The sequence below is a fragment of the Solea solea genome, chromosome 20, assembly GCF_958295425.1.
Source record: "Solea solea chromosome 20, fSolSol10.1, whole genome shotgun sequence".
In the NCBI taxonomy this organism is placed as follows: domain Eukaryota; kingdom Metazoa; phylum Chordata; class Actinopteri; order Pleuronectiformes; family Soleidae; genus Solea; species Solea solea.
Genome location: NC_081153.1, coordinates 985,662 through 1,005,420, shown reverse-complemented (window position 1 = coordinate 1,005,420; position 19,759 = coordinate 985,662). Strand labels below are relative to the sequence as shown.

The following is a 19,759-nucleotide window of genomic DNA, read 5'->3' as shown; positions in this document are numbered from 1 at the left end:
TCAGGAGCCTGACAGTGACAGTGTGTGAGTCAGACGATGACGTGACAATCTGCTGTCACGTCATCAATTACTGCACAAATAAATCAATTCAATCACTTTAAGCAAGATGCCATGCACTTGACTTAGATTCTGATTAATCACATATGTTCAGGTCCTGGAGCTGGTTTGAGGGAGCATGTCGCCTCATTCCTGAGCATGTGTGTGTGAGTTAGTGTCTGTACTCTCAGTTCATGTGTTCTGATTCACAGTATTTGTACACTTCTCAGCAAACACACCTTACTTTATTTTTAGCTGCCACTTAGTTTTAACAGGGATCAACACATCTTTCTTTTTTTTCACTTTAAAGCGGTGAAAGTAGTGCTTTTACTGAGCTCCTTCAGACTTGTCACCAGTCTCACACCTGAACACTGAGGCCTGTTATTCAGCTTGTAACATGTGTCTGTAACATGTGTCTGTAACATTGTCCATGTGCTGGTCACTTCAGGGTGAAACTTCAGAAACAGTATGTCATTTACATGTGTGAATGTCACATTTGTAGGGCTGGGAAATATAGAAAACAATCTTATACTTTTCAGATTTATATTTTTATATATTTATATTTCTTTGGTATTTTAAAAAAAAAAACAGATCTTTGGCTTTTTAATGTTAAATGAAAGATTATAAACAATTACATTGACTATAAATATGGTCAAATTCTGCTTTAACACAAATAATTACGCTTAAAATTAAAGACTTTTTCATTTATAATGTTTAGTGTATCCCATAAATATTTTTAAGTAATTATCACGATATTGATATAATATTGATAAATGGAACCTTCAGTTCATTCAAAATGCTGCAGCACGAGTTCTGACAGGAACTAGAAAGAGAGACCATATAACTCCAGTGTTAGCTTCTCTACACTGGCTCCACCCACAGTTTAGAATTCAATTTAAAATCCTCCTCCTCACGTACAAAGCACTTAATGGTCAGGCCCCTTCATACCTGAAAGACCTAGTCTTACCTTATCACCCTAACAGACCACTTAGGTCACAAAATACAGGTTTACTTGTGGTTCCCAGAGTCTGTAAGAGCAGAATGGGAGGCAGAGCCTTCAGTTATCAGGCTCCTCCTCTCCTGTGGAACCAGCTTCCAATGACAGTTCAGGAGGCGGAGCCTCTCTCTGTATTTAAACTTAGACTTAAAACTTTCCTTTTTGATAAAGCTTATAGTTAGAGCTGGTTCTGGGAAACCTGTTGTGTTTCTCTGCTCTCCTTGATGTTGTCTATGTACAGACCTGAGATCATGTGTGTTATGATTTGGCGCTATACAAATAACATTGAATTGAATAATATTGATATTTTGATAAATTGAATAATATTGATATATTGATATAATATTGATAAATTGATATCAGTCAGTCAGTCATCATCTACCGCTTTATCCTCCACCTGAGGGTCGCGGGGGGTGCTGTGCCAATCTCAGCTACATATAAATTGATATAATATTGATAAATTGATATAATATGTATAAATTGATATAATATTGATATATTGATAAATTGATATAATATTGATAAATTGGTAAAATATTGATGTATTGATATAATATTGATAAATTGATGTAATATTGATAAATTGGTCAAATATTGATATGTTGATAAATTGATGTAATATTGATATAATATTGATAAATTGGTAAAATATTGATAAATTGGTAAAATATTGATATATTGCCCAGCACTACATATTTGTGACAGACTTTCCCTTTGAGACAGAAACCAAGTTGAGCTTGATTCTTCTGAACAAAGCATTGTTCACCTGAAACACATTATTTATTGGATTTAACATGCTGTTAAATTCTTCTTTTATATCAGAATCACTGACAGACGTGTATGGCTCTATTGCGAGAGTATGCTAGTGCCACTATGTTAAACATTTCATCATTTCATTTGCTTTCCCACATTTGCTTTGTTGACTCTCATTCATTCTGCTGTCTGTGAATGAATCAGACTTAATAACACATCTTTGTGACTGTTACACCCTCACTCAATGACTTACACTGTTTTATACAGTAGCATGCAAAAATCAAACACGTCGGTTATTCAGTGCAAAGCGCAGAAGCTGGCAGCATCCAGAGAGGTAAAGGAGACAGGGACGGGAACATGGAAAGCCCCTTTACTTTGTCTTTGACGGAGTCTTGGTGTGATGTGAAGGAGAGGTGTTCCCCTGGTCCTCACAGCTCATGGAGAGCTGAGAGAGTGAGAGGTCAGAGTTCACTGCAGGGTTGTTGTCTGTCGGAGCTGTCTGATGTTTCTCCCGATGTTTCTCCCGATGTTTCTCCCGATGTTTCTCCCGAGGACACGGGGTGGACAGGAACGGAGGGAGAAAGGCTGAGTCCAGCAGACCTTTAGGTCCCCGTGTGCACTGGGGATCAAGGCACGAGACAGACAACACAGAGGGAACAAGATGAGCAGCAGTGTTCAATCATTTCAGCGACTGCAGCAACAGCAGCTACAGGAGGGAGAAAGCAGCCAGTTTTATGCCACACATCTGCACATAGAGGCACATTCATGTTCAGTTTTGGAGTGAGTAGCAGGTAAGTATAAGGTTTACTAAAGAATCAGCCAATGAACTTATAGCAGTAGATGAGTTCTCATGATGCACCGATACCATACCTGTATCAGGTCCAATGCTGCCCGCTTGTAAAACTACTGAGATACCGCTGCACCCAATACCACTTTACACATGTTCAAGTGAGAGAAGCAGGTATGCGGCGATAAGTGGAAGTGTTGCAATGTCATCAGTTTGGAAATAATCTGTAAGATCAGCAATTATGACAGAAGCAGAGCAGAATGTCCTGTGCTGTGACTGTGACCACGAGGAGGTGGAGAAAACATCCAAAGAACCAACACGACACAATAAACAGCAAACATAAGGAATAGTCCTCGCTCGGCCACAGCAAAAATAGTATCTAAGTGTGTATTTTTATTTATTTTTTGCTGTAATGGTATTATTAAGTACACAAATATAAGTCAATATACACAAAGAGTGGTATCGGTGCATGCCTACAATTAAATGTCTTGTTTCAGAGATCATCTGGAGGTGATCAGGTCGCAGATGTTGCTCTAGATATTGTCTGGAATTGTTGCGGCCTGTACGCACGAGTCAAATCTACAGATGATATCCAGAGGAGCAGATCTGTCGAGCTGCTCTCAGCATGTGGACATTTCAAAGACACTTTTTATTACATAGCAAATGTCGTAGGGCAGCATTTCCATGAAATAGAACAAACACAGGAGCATTAGTTAGGGTTCCACTCCAGGTTTAAGAGAGCCAGGGTCACACTAAACACCGTCAAGCTTTACTAAAACAAATGTCAAGGTGGCCTAACACACTATTTACACAATCTACCACATCTGCCATGGGCAGTTTGGGGTTAAGTGTGTTTTCTGTCCGTTTTTGGCATGAATCACGAGTGTATCTGAAGGTGCTTCCTCAAACTGAACTCACCTGTTTATAGCAGCTCACTGGGCTTCTCTGACAACTCACAAATGAATCACGCATCAACAGTTCACCACTCAAACAATGCAAGTAAATAACTATGTTATATATATATATATGTATTAATGTTTTACTGTTTTTATGGTCACATTTATGTTGTTGTTTTTTGTAAAACCATACTTTTGAAAATCCATGGATAACATTAATAATAATAATATTTTAGCATTGCCCATTTCATACTGGTGTATTAACCATTACAGAAACATAAAACATACACATACATACATACATACTGTATATACACATACATACATACATACTGTATATACACATACATACATACATACTGTATATACACATACATACATACTGTATATACACATACATACATACTGTATATACACATACATACATACATACTGTATATACACATACATACTGTATATACACATACATACATACATACTGTATATACACATACATACATACTGTATATACACATACATACATACATACTGTATATACACATACATACATACTGTATATACACATACATACTGTATATACACATACATACATACATACTGTATATACACATACATACATACTGTATATACACATACATACATACTGTATATACACATACATACATACATACTGTATATACACATACATACATACTGTATATACACATACATACATACTGTATATACACATACATACATACTGTATATACACATACATACATACATACTGTATATACACATACATACTGTATATACACATACATACATACATACTGTATATACACATACATACATACTGTATATACACATACATACTGTATATACACATACATACATACATACATACTGTATATACACATACATACATACTGTATATACACATACATACTGTATATACACATACATATTATACACATACATACATACTGTATATACACATACTGTATATACACATACATACATAGATACTGTATATACACATACATACATACTGTATACTGCCTAAATGACTAAATGTTGATTTCCATGTCTTTGCCAAAAAAAGTTTTTTTAAGTTAAAGTGACCATAAGCTATAATGTGTATAATGATCAAACTTTGCCTTTTCCTCTTCTAAATGTGGTTAATCAGCGAGTACATGACACCGCAGAGTCAGGACAGTACAGACGTGACAGACTGCTGAGTGGACTGATACTAGGGACAGTTGGTCCAGACCTTAACAACAGAAACAACCAACAATGGGAACGATTTCCATTTGGAATGTGTGACAAAACATAATCAAAAAAGAGAGAGGGCGGGCAACAAGGAGTACCACAAAGGACGTAAGGAAATGTACTGATGGAGTTCATATGTGACACATAATTTGGCACTTAAGCTATTTTAAATCAACGCTAACATGCTAACCCTGTTAACACTGACAGGGGGAGAGGAGCTAACACAGAGTTAAATAATAGTGAACTGCAGGTTCACCATACCTGGAAATACTAAGCATTACACCTTATTCAACAGCTTATTCTACACACATACTGTACATACAATCACTGGTGCAAACAGCAGCTACTCTCCTGTATGTAACGTATGTAGTTGCTTTGATTCAAAGAGAAACAGCAGCTAAAGGTAGAGAGGATTTTTGTGACATCTGAAAATGATGATGTTCTTAAATGATTCAGTTTTAATCATCTCTCTGTTATAAAAAACAGAAGAAAATATTCACATTTAGGAAGCGGAAAAAATCCAGGTTTAAGAAACCTGGAAAAAACCTGATGTTCAGCACAAGGCTGCTGACAAACAGACTCAGGAACACACACATCTCTAGGTGTTCAGGGGTCACGACCCCAGTGACAGCCTGGACCTAAATCACATCTGGTGTCAAATCTAAGGACATTTATCCCACTATGCACCGTATCTCTAATTTAACTGCACTTTATAATCCATGTTGTGGGTCATAATCTGTTTTTCATCTGTTTACACTGCAGGTTTTATAGTATTTTTACTGCTTCTTTGACCTCTTTTTAACTTTGCTTTTTACTACATGTATGCAGCATATGTTAGTTTATGTTTAGTCTATTTTATTTTTATCCTACTAACAGTTTGTTTGTTTACTTTCTGACTAACCTACACTGCTATCTATCTACCCCCCAAGAGTGATGTCACTCTCATGTCTGTGTTTTACCTGCCAGGCAACAGATGAAGGTTTGTGGTGGGAGTTGGGGAAAGCAGACACAGTAGAGAGGTGGGAGGATCCTCTTACCATGGTTATCTCGCTTTTAACGGCCACAGATGGGACGTCCATGTCCGCTCCACCTGTCTGGGCAGATTCGTCTGCAGGCAGGAAGCCTCGCCTGTCGATTAAACTAAAAGAGAACAGAAGAAAGGAAAGTGTCTTATCAGTTCATCCTGAATGCACACACACACACACTATATATGACTTTGGTTTGCAGGTGCAAAGTTGTTCATGAATCAAAAGAAAAGAAAAAAAAACAAAGTGAATGTGGGTGATCCATGAAAGATCAACCATGATGATCGTTGTTCAGAGCTGTGAGGGGGGGAGAGATGGAGCTCTGCCTCTGGCTGTAAAATGTCATTGTTCTTCATAAATTGTGTTTGTAGTTTGTGTACCGTGCATGATCTACAAAGACATGATCCACAGAGAACCGCGTCCCAGGGAGGATCTGAACACAACCCAGTGAAAGAGCAGCTCTCCAGGTCACCTGAAGCATATATGTATACAGTACACTCATGTCACTGGTGTCTGTGCCTTAGAAACCTGTATAATCTAGTGGACACTCATTGTCCCCCGGGTCATTTCAGTTTGAGAACCCTGATGAGAGAAGATGAAGTGTAATTGTCCATGTTCACCACCTGGTGGCAGCCAGTCAGAGAGTCCATGTCACACAGGACAAGACCAGATGCTCACATGGCTGAATTTCAAGAATGAACCATTCCAATCCCAGAATGTGAGACCAACCTTGGTGGCATGGGTCCACAGAGCACAGAGCAACAGTTGATGAGGATGTTTTTATGACTGTATGGGTTTGTGACGTCTTCTCCACTCTTCCCTGACCAGGAGCCTTTGATCTGGAAAACAAACACACAATTTTTTGTTTTTTAAACTTCATAAATCAATAAAGGGTTTATGTTCACTTATAACAACATTACTAGCACTACAAAGAAGCTCCAAATGTAAACAGCGACTAAAACACAGCTACAGTACGTCTTACGTTACATTATATAGTATTACAGTTTTACATGTTTATTTACACATTTCTTAAAAGTGATAAGGTGAGATTATTTGAATTATACAAATGTCATAAAAAAACATTGTAGCATTACTCACATCTTCATTTGTGGTCAGGTTAGAAGCCACTAAGTATGTATGGAAGCCTGAAAGGCCCAAGATGGACCAGACTGAGAAGAAACATATGACGAGCTCTACTGCAGTGAAAGGTTGCATTAAGGAGAACATTAGTAAACAATGAAGCTTTTTTTAAATGCATTGATGACAAAAAGGATATCTTCCTGGACTCTCCTGCAGAGCAAACACCACACCCTTTCCATCCTGAGCCACTGAAAGACAAGAAAACATACTGAACAAAACAGCTGCTGTCTGAGGCTACATCCACTCTGCTGTCCACACTACCACTCTGTCTTTAAGTTTGAAAACAACAATTATATTTTTGAATGTTATTGAATCAGGGAATCATTTTCAAAACAGGGAAAAGACAATAAATGTGTGCCTTTAAGCAGAAGGAATGCATTTTTGCACTGTATACATGCACAAAAGACACAGAGTGTCCCTTTAAGTGAATACAAGTATTTATTTCATGAAATGACACAATATAAATTGAGCAACTTAAATCAGTGAAGCCAACTGAGTGATGTAGATGGATGAATATCATTACATTACATTACATGTCATTTAGCAGTCGCTTTTATCCAAAGGGACTTACAAGGGAATTGAGCACAACCTGCCAAGGGTGGAGTTGAACTTGCGACCATGAAGTCTTTTGCACACAGGGTACCGGTCTCAGCCACTGAGCCACTCCACCCCCCATATCAATGTAATAACAATGCAAATCGAGTTACTGCAGCTAATGATAGCACAAGCCATAACATAAAAACCCCAGTGACTGTAGCCGTGTCTCATTTAAGGGTATGGATCCTGTGGAGGAGAGGACTCATCTGCTGCACACTCAGGCTAAACGCTGCCCTCTACAGTTCAAAGTCCTGCATCACAGTTCTCCTGTCCCTCTGATTTAAGCTGTAATCAGCCAAAACAGCCCAAACAGTCTGCTATATTTACATATCTGAAATATATTAATAACTAATAATAGTAGAATGTAGTGATTTGAGTGTGTGATGTAACAGTTTAACCGTTTTTGATGGAGTTTTGTAAATATTTCATGTAATACTGGAGTAAATGTGATGTGTCTCATACTCAGAGATAAACATGGACAAACTATTTTCCTTAAATGTTACTAACCTGGAATATGATTTTAATTTGTACAGAAACAAGACATTAATTATACAACAGTAGTGTAACAACAATATGTAAGAAAATGTTTCTTCTCTTTAGTCCACAAATGAACAATAATTGAATAATATGGCCGCGGCCCGGGTCCAGACCCAGACCCGGATCTTTTCTGACAGTGTTTCTATGGTTTCTACCGTTTCTACACGCTACTCAGTGAAAGGGACATCCTGCCTGTACTAGTCAGCCAATCACAGGCAGAGTAGGGCGGGCCTTCATTGAATAGAGGCGTGGAAAACAGCTGGCACTCTCGTGACAGTGACAGGGAGAGAGAAATACAAAGGATTGAGAAGACAAGAGAGAGAGTCTGTGTACCATGGCTGGTTTGTAACGACATACAGTGATTAAAAGTGGGAGTGTGAAAGAACACTACGAAAACAAGCATAAAAATACATATGATAAAAGTTACCCACTAAATTGGGCAGTTAGGCTCCAAAAGATAAGTGATGTTAAAGCCAACTATGATCGGTCAAAGAGGATTTGAACACATTCCTTTACTGGCCAACAACTCGCTAACGAGTGTTCCCTCAGAGTTGTGTGGATTTTGGGACAAAATCCTGTTCAGTTGTGCACATGTTAATTTTTTATTTTTATATGCAGCCAAGTCTTTGTTTTAACTTGTTATTATTATTATTATTATTATTATTGTTGTTAAGTACAATTTACTTTGCCTTTACTTTTGTTATTTATTTTATCTATGATATATTGATATATAGTGTATGTAGTCCTCCAAAGTTCCACTGAAACTACCGTAATTTCCGGACTATAAGCGCACCTAAATATAGAATTTTTAAAAAATATTTATTTTTAACATAAATACGCCGCACATGTCTATGCTCCACTGGCAGACTTGACCATAAGTTGCTCTTCACATGCAGCCAGGGTCATCCAAGCCTCCCACTTAACACAGAGCGCCACCTTAAATGCACGATTTACAGTGATGTCGAGTGGGTGCACCTTAAAGAATTTAATTAATCCCCTTAAGGAAAGTATTTCTCTGCATTTGACCCATCCTAGAATGAGGAGCAGTGGGCTGCCACACTGAGTAGCGCCGGGGAGCATTGGGGGTTGGGTTCCTTGCTCAGGGGTACACCAGCCCTTTTTTTTTGGCCGGGTGGGGATTTGAACCGGCGACAAGCCTAGTTCCCTTTCCACTTGGCCTTTCCACACAGCTTTTTCGCAGCATGAAGCTTGTGAAACCGGGAAAAATCCATAAATTAGCCGCGAGGGAAAAAAGTAGCGGCTTGTAGTCCAGACATTACGGTAAATATTGTTGAAATGGCATTGAATTCCATCTTTCTTTATTTGATTTTCTTGACTTCACACAGTGCAGATATTGATACAACGACAATGCTACTTCTACAATATATAAATGAATTGTAATGTATAACTAAATTATAATGCATGTTGCACATGATGATGCTGCACACCTGTACACCTGTGCTATGAATGGCTGTGATCTGTTTTTGAGTGTGCTAGTATGGACACAGATTACTGCGTCTGTTACAGAGCTGAAAGTCACATGTTTGAAAATGCTGTTTTCAAATGAAAGCATCTCTATAAGAATGTAGGCTTAGTGTGGAGCCTGAAGACCTACTCAGTGCCAGATGTGTGGTCACACATCCAAAGATGAACGCCGTCAGGAAGGAGAGCAGCACAATAAAGGTGTAGAAGAAGCGGTAGTTGCGTTTCCCGACACAGTTGCCCACCCAGGGGCAGTGATGGTCGAATCGCTCTGAAGGACAAGTGCACCAGAGAAGAACTAAATGTAGAGGAATAGATTGTGTGTTGCCGAGTGAGGTTATAATGATCACTGTGGCCCACATGAAGCTATTATTTATTACATATGGTTGTTGATGTTGATGTTACGTTGCTGGTGTGTGTGCTGCTCACCCACACAGTTGTCACACAAGCTGCAGTGGGAGGTGCGTGGAGGCCGGAACATCCTACATGTGAAGCAGTACTTGAGCTTGACCACCTGCTGGTTGATCAGGACTTCCTGAGTGCGCGGCGGAGGATGATAGCTTGTGTTTCCTGCATCGTCTACAGAGACAGAGAAGGACAAAAATCATGCCAATGTCAGTATGTGCAGCTCCAGCAAACTCTGCTGCAACCACACAGCAGCACACTGTCTCTGCCAACTACACTCATCAATAATAAATGCATACAATCATGAAACTGACAATAAACATAACTGCTAGAGTATCTGTTTGAAAAAGGACGAAGCAGGACATGGAACACTTTTCTCAGTCCTCAAATATTAGTAGTTCACACCTTTAGATGTCAATAAGATATCATCACTGCCAATGTAATATCCATTACACCAAGAAGTGAAATATTTGTCAACATAGAGCTGAAAGTCACATGTTTGAAAATGCTGTTTTCAAATGAAAGCATCTCTATAAGAATGTAGGCTTAGGGTGGAGCCTGGCAAAGGTTTCAGGAATCTGCTGGTTGATCAGGACTTCCTGACAACCGGATGAAAGTGTCTTATTGTTCATGCTTCAGACCCAAATGTGAATTTGTCCTGACGATGGACCATGCTACAGTTCCAATGAATTCCAGAAATGTACAGAATCCTGTGGATTTCAACATATAACATCAAGCCCACGTTACCCTCAGAGCAACGGCTTAGCAGAAAAGACTGTTCAAACTGCCAAGTGGATCCTCACAAAGGCCAAGGAGGATGGACTATAGGAACACTCCTGTCGATGGACTGAAATCACCAGCTCAAATCCTAATGAGCCGCAGACTACGCTCCACTCTACCAACAACAGCAAAGCAACTGCAGCCCCAACTAACCCCACAGAACATTGAGCTAGAAAGAAGGGCAGAATGTCAGCGCAAACAGAAGAAACACTACGACAGAGCTGCCAGACCTTTACCACGACTGCACGCTGGAGCAACAATCTGATTCCAGCAAGAAAATGGCCAATGGAAACCAGCCGCACTCATCCAGCTTACAGAAACGCCACGCAGCTATCATACCAGAACTGATGATGGACAGACAATAAGATGAAACCACCATCACCTCACTGAGGCGCAAGAAAGTACATGTGTACCTGCTACACAACAGAGTGAGGTCAGTGGGAATGATTCATCTGCTGGAGATTGGGAAATTCAGAACTTACACATTCTCCGAAACCTTGTCTCCGCACGAGATTCTATTCAGCCAATTAGACTTGTGATTTTGATGGAATTTTTTGGGTTTTTTTGTTTTTAAGAAATAATTCAAGAGTGCGGGAATATGTATATTGAGACTGCTTATGTTTACCTGCTAAAGTGACTATAGAATGTCATGGCAGTAGTTTGTACTATCCACCCTCCACAATCACTTATCAACTGTTTGAGAATATTTACACCCATCTATTGGGGGTTACAAACTATAACTCTTAACTCTATAACTTCTAATTAGGGTTAGAAACAGAAAAAGTTAAGTATTAACCAAAATAAAGTGGAAAACAATTAGTGTTCACCAATTTTGCATTTCGGTGGAGAACCAAGAGGGTGGCTCCAATGTGTCATTAGCCGCCATTGCTAGCATTAGCTCTGGCTCATTGCTAGCCGGGGGCCGACACTTTAGGGTGTCTTGGGCTGTTGGTCAGTTTCTTTTCATGTTTTCCTGCTCCACATATTCTTGGCGTCGTCATCGTGCTGCCCTAGTAAACTTCTGTTTCACAAAAGCTATTAATACGGTCTTACCCTGTGACTAAATTTCATAATATATCAGAGGACTGAATTGACCGCCATAACCGGACATTTTTCGGGTAGGATGCTTTGTTAGAACACCTGCATATTCCGTATGGTATTATACTGTATAGTGTGCACCTAATGTAATTCAATATATATTATTTTAGATATGTTTTGTTAATATTCATTTCATGATTCAAAGAGAGTCACATGTCCACTTCAGGTTCAAAATGTCTAATAACCATAGTTCATGGTAAAGACACTGTATGTAATTCATGATTTGCTGGAAAAGAGTAATAATACATAATTCTTACAACATTCCATATACAGTTTATTGTACTGTTAAAAATGATTAATTGTTAACTTTTGTGATACATTATTGTTTTGGAAACCTTTATGTTACTATGGCAAGTAGCGCCTATGTTTCTGTGAAGGCTAGGTTTTTGAGATTCCCTGGATTTAGAAAAGACGAAGGAACAAACTTGTCAACACAGCTGTCAATGTAGCCGTCGACTGCATTACTCTACAATGTAGATTATTACCACAGTAAATTATTTTTATATACAACTTCTTTGACTTCTTTCAGGTCATCACTAAACAAAAGGTGTGCGCGTCTGAGGATGATTTAATGCTGAAACACATAAACAACAAAAAATGGAAAGCAGCGGCTCCTCATGAAACATGAGGAGCTTTTACAGGAAGTGAAGGTCATCATCCTTACAGTCATTGCAAGTGAATCCAAAACACTCTGCAGCCCCTCCCAGAATTTCATGTTGTGGAGGTCTTCACCAGACAATTTGAGATCTTTCTCATTTACCAGCTTTGAGTCAGACCTCCAAGTGTTTCTTACCACTCCTCTTGTCTGTCTTTTCAACCATCACAAACCACTCTCGTCCTGTCACCTGTGCTGCTGCTGCAATTGCATTAAGAGGTAGACAACCCTGTCTGTCATGTAAACTGCATTCTTTAATATGGGGGTGCGAAGAAGGCCTGGACAGTCAAAATGAGGTCCTGAAAGCCAAACTCAAATATAAAAAATAGTCTAGAACACAAAATCGGCAAAATGAACACAAAACAAGCCTTCCAGATGGCCAAACCCCTCACTGGAAATGCACCTAGACCCAGCCCACCTGATTTTGGACACCTGCTGAACATCTTCTTTAATCACTTTGACAAGGATGACTTCACAGAGAGTGCCACAGATAACTGGGCACGCTCCCCCTGCTGGACCCCAACGAACCAGCACCCTTCTCAGGGAAAGACGTCAGGAGGCAACTGAGAAGGTGCAAGTCAGGCAAAGCTCCAGGGCCTGACGGGATTCCAGCAAGGGTACTCAAGACCTGTGCTACAGAACTCTACCCACTAATACATCAACTCTTCTGGGAAATCTACCGGCAATGCAAAATACCTTCACCCTGGAAAACAGCAACAATAATCCCAATACCCACAAACCCCGACCCAAAGAACTGAAGGACTTCTACCCCTTTCATCCTGATGAAGTGCCTGGAGTACCTGCTGCTCAACACCATCCTGCCACATGTCCATCAGCGCATGGACCCCTTCCAATTTGCTTACAAGGCCAAGAGGGGTACTGAAGACACTGTGGCCTTCCTGCTGCATATTCTGCTGGAACACTTAAACTCCCCTCGTACTACCGTCAGAATCCTGCAGATTTCTGTTCTGCTTTCAACACAATCCAAAGACACCTGCTGATGCAAAAACTGCACCATCTCAACTTCCCCTCCCGTCTGATACATCTGCTCCATAACTTCCACTCCAACAGAGAGCAGACTGTCTGGGTAGGCACAACAACCACACCAGGACTCACGACCGACACTGGAGCCCCTCAGGGTTGTGTTCTGAGCCCTTTCCTATACACAATGTACACAAACGACTGCACAAGCCCCTCACCCCCCACCATATTCCTCAAATATGCAGATGACAGCCATTCTTGGCCTCCTCACAGACACAAACTCAATTCAGGAATATCTCAACACAGTTTCTCATTTCACCAAATGTTGTGAGCAGAACCAGCTCAACCTAAATGTAAATTCAATTCAATTCAATTTTATTTGTACAGCGCCAAATCAAAACATACATTATCTCAAGGCACTGTACATAGACAACATCAAGGAGAGCAGAGAACTCCGACAGTTCAATGAGCAAACACTAGGCATCAGTGGAGAGAAAAAACTCCCTCTCTGACAGAACCAGGCTCAGAGGTGCAGGCTGCCTTATTCATTGGTTTAGTTTTACTATTGTCTTTACTTTTTAATCATCTTAGATCCACTTTAAAGTTTTCTTCAGTGAGAAATCTGCAAAGGATCATGGGACACTGTGCGCCAACATGACAAGGTTGAGGTACAGCTGCTGCATTGACACTATGAATTCATGACTTTTTTGCTGCGATTGAATCATTGGCTGCTTTGGCCAGCAGAAAATATTTTGAGCTTGCAACCTGATTCTTTTTAAATTTTTGACGATGTTCTCTGCAGTTTTGCTGATACACAAACAAAAATGTTTTCTTCCCTGATGACATGGGCATATTCCAAGATGACAATGCCAGGATTCATCAGGCTCAAATTGTGAAAGAGTGGTTCAGGGAGCACGAGACATCATTTTCACACATGGATAGGCCACCACAGAGTCCAGACCTTAACCCCATTGAGAATCTTTGGGATGTGCTGGAGAAGGCTTTGCTCAGTGGCCCAACTCTCCCATCATCAATACAAGATCTTGGTGAAAAATGAATGCAACACTGGACGTAAATAAATCTTGTGACATTGCAGAAGCTTATGGAAACAATGACACAGTGAATGAGTGAGTAATCAAACGATGTGACCCTTTTTTTTAGGACTTTTTTTGGCCAAGCAGTGTATGTACATGTCACAGTTGCAAGCAATGAAAGAAGGGGCCACACGCTGCCTACAACACATACAAAGATTTTTTCATCACAGACACAACTGTGTTGCTTCTGACAGTTGCCATGGAACACTTTGGGCTGGAAAGAAGAAGGAGTATTTTGTTCAAAGATCGAGCTGTATAATCATTTGTATTTTGAATGTAATGTAATATGTGATGGTGTCTTATAAACCCATGAGGGTTGGGCACTTTGTGTGCAGGACACAAAAAACAAAATAAAATGAAATGAAATAGGGTGTTTGGCTCAGTGCTGTGGTGGCTACAACATCTCTGCGTGCACCATCGCTGCCTAATGAAGTGAGTAATCTACTCTTGTGATGGGGAAGTGTCCGTTAAGTAAGTTTACGACCCTGTTTTCTGGATCCCTATCAACCCAGCAGACCTCATCAAGTTACTTTTTGGTGACAGGACATCTTTCCGCAAGTCGTTAGTAGGGATGTCCGACATTATTGGCACACTGATAATATCAACCCGATATTAACCTGATAAAGCAAGATCGGTTCATATCGGTATCAGTTTTTCTGCCGATAATGAAAACCTGATAAAGTCATGCCTGGATTTCGCCAAAATATGCACGTAAATGCTTGATATACATTGTGGCGAATTTTAGTTACAGTACGCAATAATGAAATTCAATTGAACAGGAAGAGTCTTTTATTTGAACATTCACAGTGTTGAGCAAGATACTACATCCAGTGAAAACCCAGTGTCATGAACTACATGAACACTCTTAACTCATGGTGCAAAACACAAAAGCAGCAGTAATCTAGTTAAACATGTATGAAAACAGTACAACAGTGATTATTGCACCATGCCTGCACAAACATATCGCATATATATAGAATAGAATATGGTCCTTTTATGTTTCCAGTGTGCGATTGATGACCTCATCAAACTGCGCCATGATCCATCGGAGGTACACACAGCATTTGTGCAGCAAAGTAATGAAAAGAAGCAACAAGCAACTAACCCTAACCCTACAGGCACGTCGAGACGTTCATTTCAGATGCTGTATCCATCAGCTTCACAACAGATATCTGGTTTTTAAGTGCAATGTCTATATTTGTTCCCCTTCTTTGCACTTCACTTCACACTTCTAAAGTGTTGCTTGTATTTCATAAAAATGTCCCATTATCAAAATTGTATAGTTGAGAGAAAATGTGATAAATAAATGATACTTTGCATAACTTCAGTTGATTTTTCTTATTTTGTACAGACAGTGTTTATTTGTGGAATGCATCCAGTGGGGCATCACAATAAAATTAGGCAATATGTTTTAACTCCAACAGTAGATACGTGACCTAAAATTAGTTATGTGGGAAAAAAGCTTTCATATGTCGGAATCGGAAATTAAGTGTTGGACAATATCGGCATATCGGATATCGGTATGCCGATAGTCCATAGTATCTGAAGACACTGTAGAACAATGTTTGTTCTTTTTGGGCTTATGGTGACGTGAGTGGCATTTTCCAAATGCAACTGTCTTTTAATAATTGCTCGGGAATCCAGGTCCGCTGTCGCTGTCAAGGCCAGAATAGGTGTACCTGAAGGACAAAGGCAAGTGCATTAGCACCTACAATATGTTGTCAGTGTAGATTTCTGTATTGATAAGAGTTTAGTAATGTAACAAAACAGATTTTTAGTTAATGATCGTCTATGGATTATTACTGTCCTTAATTTCAGCACCGCGCTAAGTGTTTATCAGAGAAGGGCAGGTAAACAAGCTGGAGGCTTTCCTGAGGAGAGGGGTGACCCTGATAACCATTAGTCTTCAGTGGCTATTGCACCAGCCACATATAAGCCTAGGCTGAAGACAGGATCATGGGCATGGGTCTCACAACTTTCATACTCACCCTGTTTTACAATGGACCTCAGTTCTCCCAGCCTGGTTAAACTCTCTCTGAAGGCCTTTACCCTGGTAGACATATCAGAATACATTTAAATGTAAATACATAACATAATGTGAGAACATCAATGACATCAACAACAAATGTTTAGGTCTGAACGAAACTATCCATTAGTTAATTGTTCTGTAATGTCACTGCTGTAATGTAACATCAGAGCCTCATAGAACTGTGTAACATCAGAGTAGTTTGTTGTAGCTAGTTTAGATTACTTTTTGAATATCTACTTTGTCGCTAAAACAAACTTACCATATAAGTGAGATGAACCTCTTCCACCACAGTCCCTAATACGTTGTCTTGGAAGACCTCGGTGGCCAACATGTCTCCCCATTTTTCTGAAGAAGCCAGAATTCGGGACTCACTGAATCCTGTACATCAACTGGCACCGACCGCTTCAAATGTCCTCCTGGTCGCCTTTGCCAAGTTGAAGGGCCAAGAGTCCGAATTTGGTAGCCTTGTTTACCTGGTCCTCCATAAGAGCAATCAATGGTGAGACAACAATCACCAGTGGGTTTTGAGTCCCATGCGTTTGACCACCAGCATAGCTAGCTGATAAATTAAACTTTTGCTTTAGAAGGAATGACTTCAGTAGCGTTATTTGTTCATTTTTCAACGAAAAGTTTAACTCCAAATCGTTCAAAGTCGAGGCCAAAGCCGATTTGAGAGACTGATGTTCGCCAGCAGCAGCCATCTTGTTTACGTGCATGTAGAAGACCGACAGGGACTACACATGGAATGGTTGCTACTCTGTTGTCATCATGTTAAGCCCGCCCACCGACTCCATACACAAAGTGATTGGGACAAACCAGAGTTCGGATTTTGCAGCTCGCGAGCTAACGAGGAGTTTCTAGACGCACCCTAGGTACAAATTTGCTACCGCTAGGGTGCGTCTAGATTTCTGGGTAATGCAGGAACATCAATCTGAGAGAAAACAATGAGCTTTTTAAAAACTTACATCCACATATTTATGCCAGAGTTGGGCCTTACCAATCTGTTTTTCAGTGTCAGCAGCCTCATCTGGTGTTGCTCTGGGTAGGATGCCAGGATCAGTGAAGCTGGTTTGGAGCAGGGTAATTATCACAAATATAAAAAGGACTCCACCAATAACAGGTATGCAGCTGGTCAGGTGTTTCACCAGGAAGGGACAGCTGCAATGGCCACAGAGGGAGAGAGAGAGAAACTTTGAGGATTTTATGCAATGAAAAGGGATGGGAATTGTTTTCACTGTAGGGGGGCGATTGCTTTCACAGCTCTGGGGAAGAAGCTGTCCCTGAGTCTATTGTTCTTCACTTTGATTTTTACAAAGACTTTGAACATTTATTACGTTTCTGAGGAAAAAAATGCTTAATTTTAATAAATACTCATTGGCCAATTCCTATTATTAAAAAATATAAATTATTCACACAGACAGTTTTATAAATGAGAGTTTGATTTATATTCAGTGGTTTTATCACTATGTTACTCTTTGGAGACCGATCTGGAGCACTTTTTCACTACACAGTAATACAAAGAACAAGATGTTCATATTCAGCCAGTGATCTCAGTTCCAGTACATACGGCAGTGGTTAGGGCTACAATTAACCATTATTTTCATGATTGATTAATGTGTTGATCATTTTCTTGATTAATCGAGTACTTGTTTGGTCCGTAAAATGCTGAAAATGATGTTCTCAAATGTCTTGTTTTGTCCATAAACCAAAATGATTCAGTTTTAATTATTTCTGTGTTATATGGAGCAAAGAAACTTGAAAATATTCACATTTAACTTGTTTTTATTATTGAAGAAAACAATCAAACCGATAAGCAAAATATTGGACAATTTGTTAAGTAATTCATTTATAATCAATTAATCTAATAATCAGTGTCTTCTCACATCCCAAGCACTGGTATTTACTTTTTTTTTTTTTAAGAAATATGGTGACTTAAGTTAAGTCGAGTATTAGTTAAAAATAAACAACTATTTAAGCTGTATAAATGTTTATCTGCAGTAGGGATGCACAATATTATCAGCATGATATCGGTATCAGCAGTATCAGCAGATCGGCTTTAAAATGTATTATCGGATATTGGCAAACAAGCCAAGATCCGATGCCACCTCCTTGACTTCTAAGCTAGCGCCCCCTACAGCTATTATTTATTTTATACTTATTCATCTTGGAAAATAAAGATATTTTATATCCACATCTGCTGTGACGTATGAAAACTATTATGTTCATTTTACTACAGAAATGATTAAATGTAAAAAATCTTGTTTACAACTCACTCAAATGTAAAGAATAGTCCAGTTGTGAGGACAATAAGGCCCAGGGTGAGGGGCAGGACCCCGCTCTGCCGGGCCACCATGATCCGTCCCCCGCAGAAGAAGCGATTCTTACCGGGGAAAACTTGCCACTTCCTCCTGGGTTTCTTTGATTTCTCGGTGTTGTCAGAGTCATGACCATGTTGAGGTTGAGGGGACGTTGTGACCGTGCTTGTCGGGAGAGCCTGTGGGACGATTTGCTGGTATTCGCAGTTGTTCATGATTTATCGTGAAGTATTGGCTGTTGTGACTGTCACACCTCAGTAACTGTGACTGGTGTAAATCCAAAAAGAGCCATTGTTCAAACCCGTTACTGCTCCTGTCTCCGCGATGACGACTTTCAGCTACGTCCCAAATGCTCAGCACGGATGTAAGCGATAAACCGCTGACCGCGGTTAGCTTGGTAGCGCTGACCAGCTCAGCCAGCTGTTGGTTATTTAACATCAAAAAACCCTAAATACCGTTAGCGCTGCTCGCATGTTCGTTAAGCACATGTCACTGTTTAGCTAATGCACAAAGTGTGTCGTACATGAGACGGTACGTCATGGTACGTGTTCTCCAATAAACCGTAACTACACATTCACGAATGATTTGCGTTCTGCACCGACGTAAAGAAGCAAAACATGATCACCTTCAACACTCTGAAAACATTGATTTCCGGTTTTACTTTGAAACTCTATTAAAGTATTGTTATGGTCATGGCCTTCGTAAGCATATTAAACACATTTGTATTTTTTGTGTTTATGATGTCTATCAATACTAATTTCTGTATTTCTCAATTTGTTTAAATATGGTCAACAATCCATAAGCGTTTTTTTTTGTTTTTGTTTAAATGTGACATATCCGGTAACCAGCGCCTGAGTACTGCGAACTTTACGTAAATGAGCGGCTGTCAACAATATGACCG

The 19,759-nt window shown here is 39.8% G+C and overlaps 1 protein-coding gene across 2 annotated transcripts; it reads right to left on the bottom strand.

Annotated features, from left to right (window-relative positions):
- Nucleotides 1-1,579: 1,579 nt before the first annotated feature.
- Nucleotides 1,580-19,111, bottom strand: LOC131447283 (palmitoyltransferase ZDHHC18-B-like). Of its 2 annotated transcripts, none has more exons than XM_058618950.1 (9): nucleotides 18,817-19,111; nucleotides 17,541-17,701; nucleotides 9,931-10,080; nucleotides 9,635-9,799; nucleotides 7,022-7,073; nucleotides 6,844-6,946; nucleotides 6,475-6,584; nucleotides 5,758-5,860; nucleotides 1,580-2,405 (listed from the first exon to the last, which is right to left on the bottom strand). In XM_058618950.1, the coding sequence occupies exons 1-9, from the start codon at nucleotides 19,071-19,073 to the stop codon at nucleotides 2,157-2,159; spliced, it is 1,350 nt and encodes a 449-aa protein (XP_058474933.1). In that variant the 5' UTR covers nucleotides 19,074-19,111; the 3' UTR covers nucleotides 1,580-2,156. The 2 variants fall into 2 exon arrangements, with proteins under 2 accessions (XP_058474933.1, XP_058474934.1); XM_058618951.1 differs by having other exon boundaries at nucleotides 1,581-2,405; nucleotides 9,635-9,772.
- Nucleotides 19,112-19,759: the final 648 nt, after the last annotated feature.